Genomic DNA, 1,952 nt, shown 5'->3' on the forward strand with positions numbered 1-1,952 from the left:
GAAGAGAGAGGAGGACAAGAGGACGAGAGAGGAGGAGCTGCAGGAGTAATTGAAGATGCTCATCTTCGAATGAGCTTCACATCTTAATGTTTTCAGAAAGTTATTCTGCCACACAGCACCAAAGACTGTTTTGTTAAATGTCTTTAGACCTGCAGCATAATTGATGGATTTTTTGGGTCTTATAGTCCTGATTATGTCCAGTGGACAAGCTGCTGTGTCCCAGGGGACAGGGGACAGCAGGTGTCCATGCATATGGACTAATTAGTTGGTGTCCCTCTGTTATTGAATAAAAATCCCACAATGCCAACTTCTACATTTGGGTGAAAAGTTGAGGAGCAGAAACACAAGTTAGCTCCACTACTGGTACCTTTGACCCCACTGACCTTTGACCTGGAGCTTTACTTGTTTCTTCATCAGGACGTCTCCGTCCCCTTTGCAGACGCTGCAGGTGTAGATGTTGCTGTCTTCGTCAGTGGGCCGTCTCAGAGTCAGACTGAGGTCTCCGGTTCTCAGTGGATCTTCCTCCATCYTGGTTCTGGTTCTGTAGGATCTGTTCTGATCTCCAGCCTGATCAGAACCGTTCTGATGCACATGGACCTTCCTGTTGTCTCTGTCCATCCACTCCACTCTAACGTCTCCATCCAGACTCCCTGTGGTTCTGCAGGGCAGCAGGACAGACTCCACCCCTGATTCCACCTCCACCTGTTGGACTGAGAGACAACAGAGGACAAGATAAGTTGGACAGACAGCAGCAGCTCTGAGGACATGTCCCAACATGTTGGACTGGTTCCAGTCTTCTCCAGCTTTACTCTCCGAGTGCTTTAGGACAGTAATGAGCGTAACCTGAGTGCTAGCGCCCCCTATCGGCCCGTCTGCAGGTCAGAACTTTAACTCAAATGAAATCCCCTCCTGAAGGTCACAGCATTATAACCCCTATAACCCGAGTTTCTTTCACAGGGCTGACGGCTCCATGTTCGGCTGTAGAACCCAATGACTAACGGTACCAGAGGTCCAATCTGCCGGGCTCAGCAGCACCAGACTATAACCTGTGTAACCATCTGAATCCTCTGTGATTGGATAAATCTGATCAGATACCTGTGAAAACATTCAATGTTTTTATCTAAAGTGCTTCAAGATGATGTTTGTTGATCTTTCTAGACAATTTATTATTAATATCTGTATCGTTTATAATGTTGGGCAGCAGAAATAATAATAATCAGACACTTCTCAAGTCTGAGCATTTCTGAATATCACAGCTCAACTTTACAGTCATAAGCTTCTACAGCTGAGAATCTACTGCTCCAAAACCAATAATCAGTAATCAATAATCAAGGAAGATAACTGCAAGACTTAAACCAACTTCAATAAAACAGCAGCTAAACCATCTTGTTTGATTAAATCATCTCTGGAACAGTTTGGGTCTGACTGTGAGCTGATCCGTCTCAGTGAGACTGAAACTCTGTCCAGAGTCCAAACGGGCCAGGTGAGCCGGTACCGGTACCATCAGTAACACCAGCTTTCAGAGCAATGGATGCTGGGAGATGCAGTGTGATCAGTACAATGGAGGCCTGACCTCAGAGGCGCCTTGTGACTGCAGATCCCATCCACACACCAGAGTCAGAACCTGAAACCGGACCAGTTTCAGGTTCCATGGAGCCCATCTCAATAATCATGTTCAGACAAACGATCATGTTCAAACAGAACCACGACTTCTGAAGAGCAACGTTGGAAGATGAGGACGTCCCAGGACCTTCGCTTCAGTATCCTTAGACAGAGAATCTCAGATTTGAGAAACTGGACCGAAGGATGAAAAGCAGACGCAGGAAGGAGGCAGAAAGGAGGCAAAAAGGAGGCAGAAAGGAGGCAGGAAGGAGGCAGAAAGGAGGCAGGAAGGAGGCAGAAAGGAGGCAGGAAGGAGGCAGGAAGGAGGCAGGAAGGAGGCAGAAAGGAGG

General features: G+C 47.2%; 1 protein-coding gene and 1 long non-coding RNA gene across 2 annotated transcripts in view; one reads left to right on the forward strand and one right to left on the reverse strand.

Moving 5' to 3' along the window:
- Positions 1-973, reverse strand: part of LOC103460317 (uncharacterized) — a 4,417-nt gene extending 3,444 nt beyond the window's left edge. The window contains exon 1 of the mRNA XM_017303243.1: positions 384-973. Within this exon, the coding sequence (XP_017158732.1) occupies positions 384-777 (394 nt within the window). The 5' untranslated portion in view covers positions 778-973. The remainder of the gene's footprint in view (positions 1-383) is intronic.
- LOC108165949 (uncharacterized) lies at positions 791-1,384 on the forward strand. The gene is made up of 2 exons (XR_001776269.1): positions 791-878; positions 958-1,384. It is a non-coding gene; the product is annotated as an uncharacterized LOC108165949 (long non-coding RNA).
- The last annotated feature ends 568 nt before the right edge of the window (positions 1,385-1,952 follow it).

This window comes from Poecilia reticulata, unplaced genomic scaffold, assembly GCF_000633615.1.
Source record: "Poecilia reticulata strain Guanapo unplaced genomic scaffold, Guppy_female_1.0+MT scaffold_224, whole genome shotgun sequence".
Classification (NCBI taxonomy): Eukaryota; Metazoa; Chordata; class Actinopteri; order Cyprinodontiformes; family Poeciliidae; genus Poecilia; species Poecilia reticulata.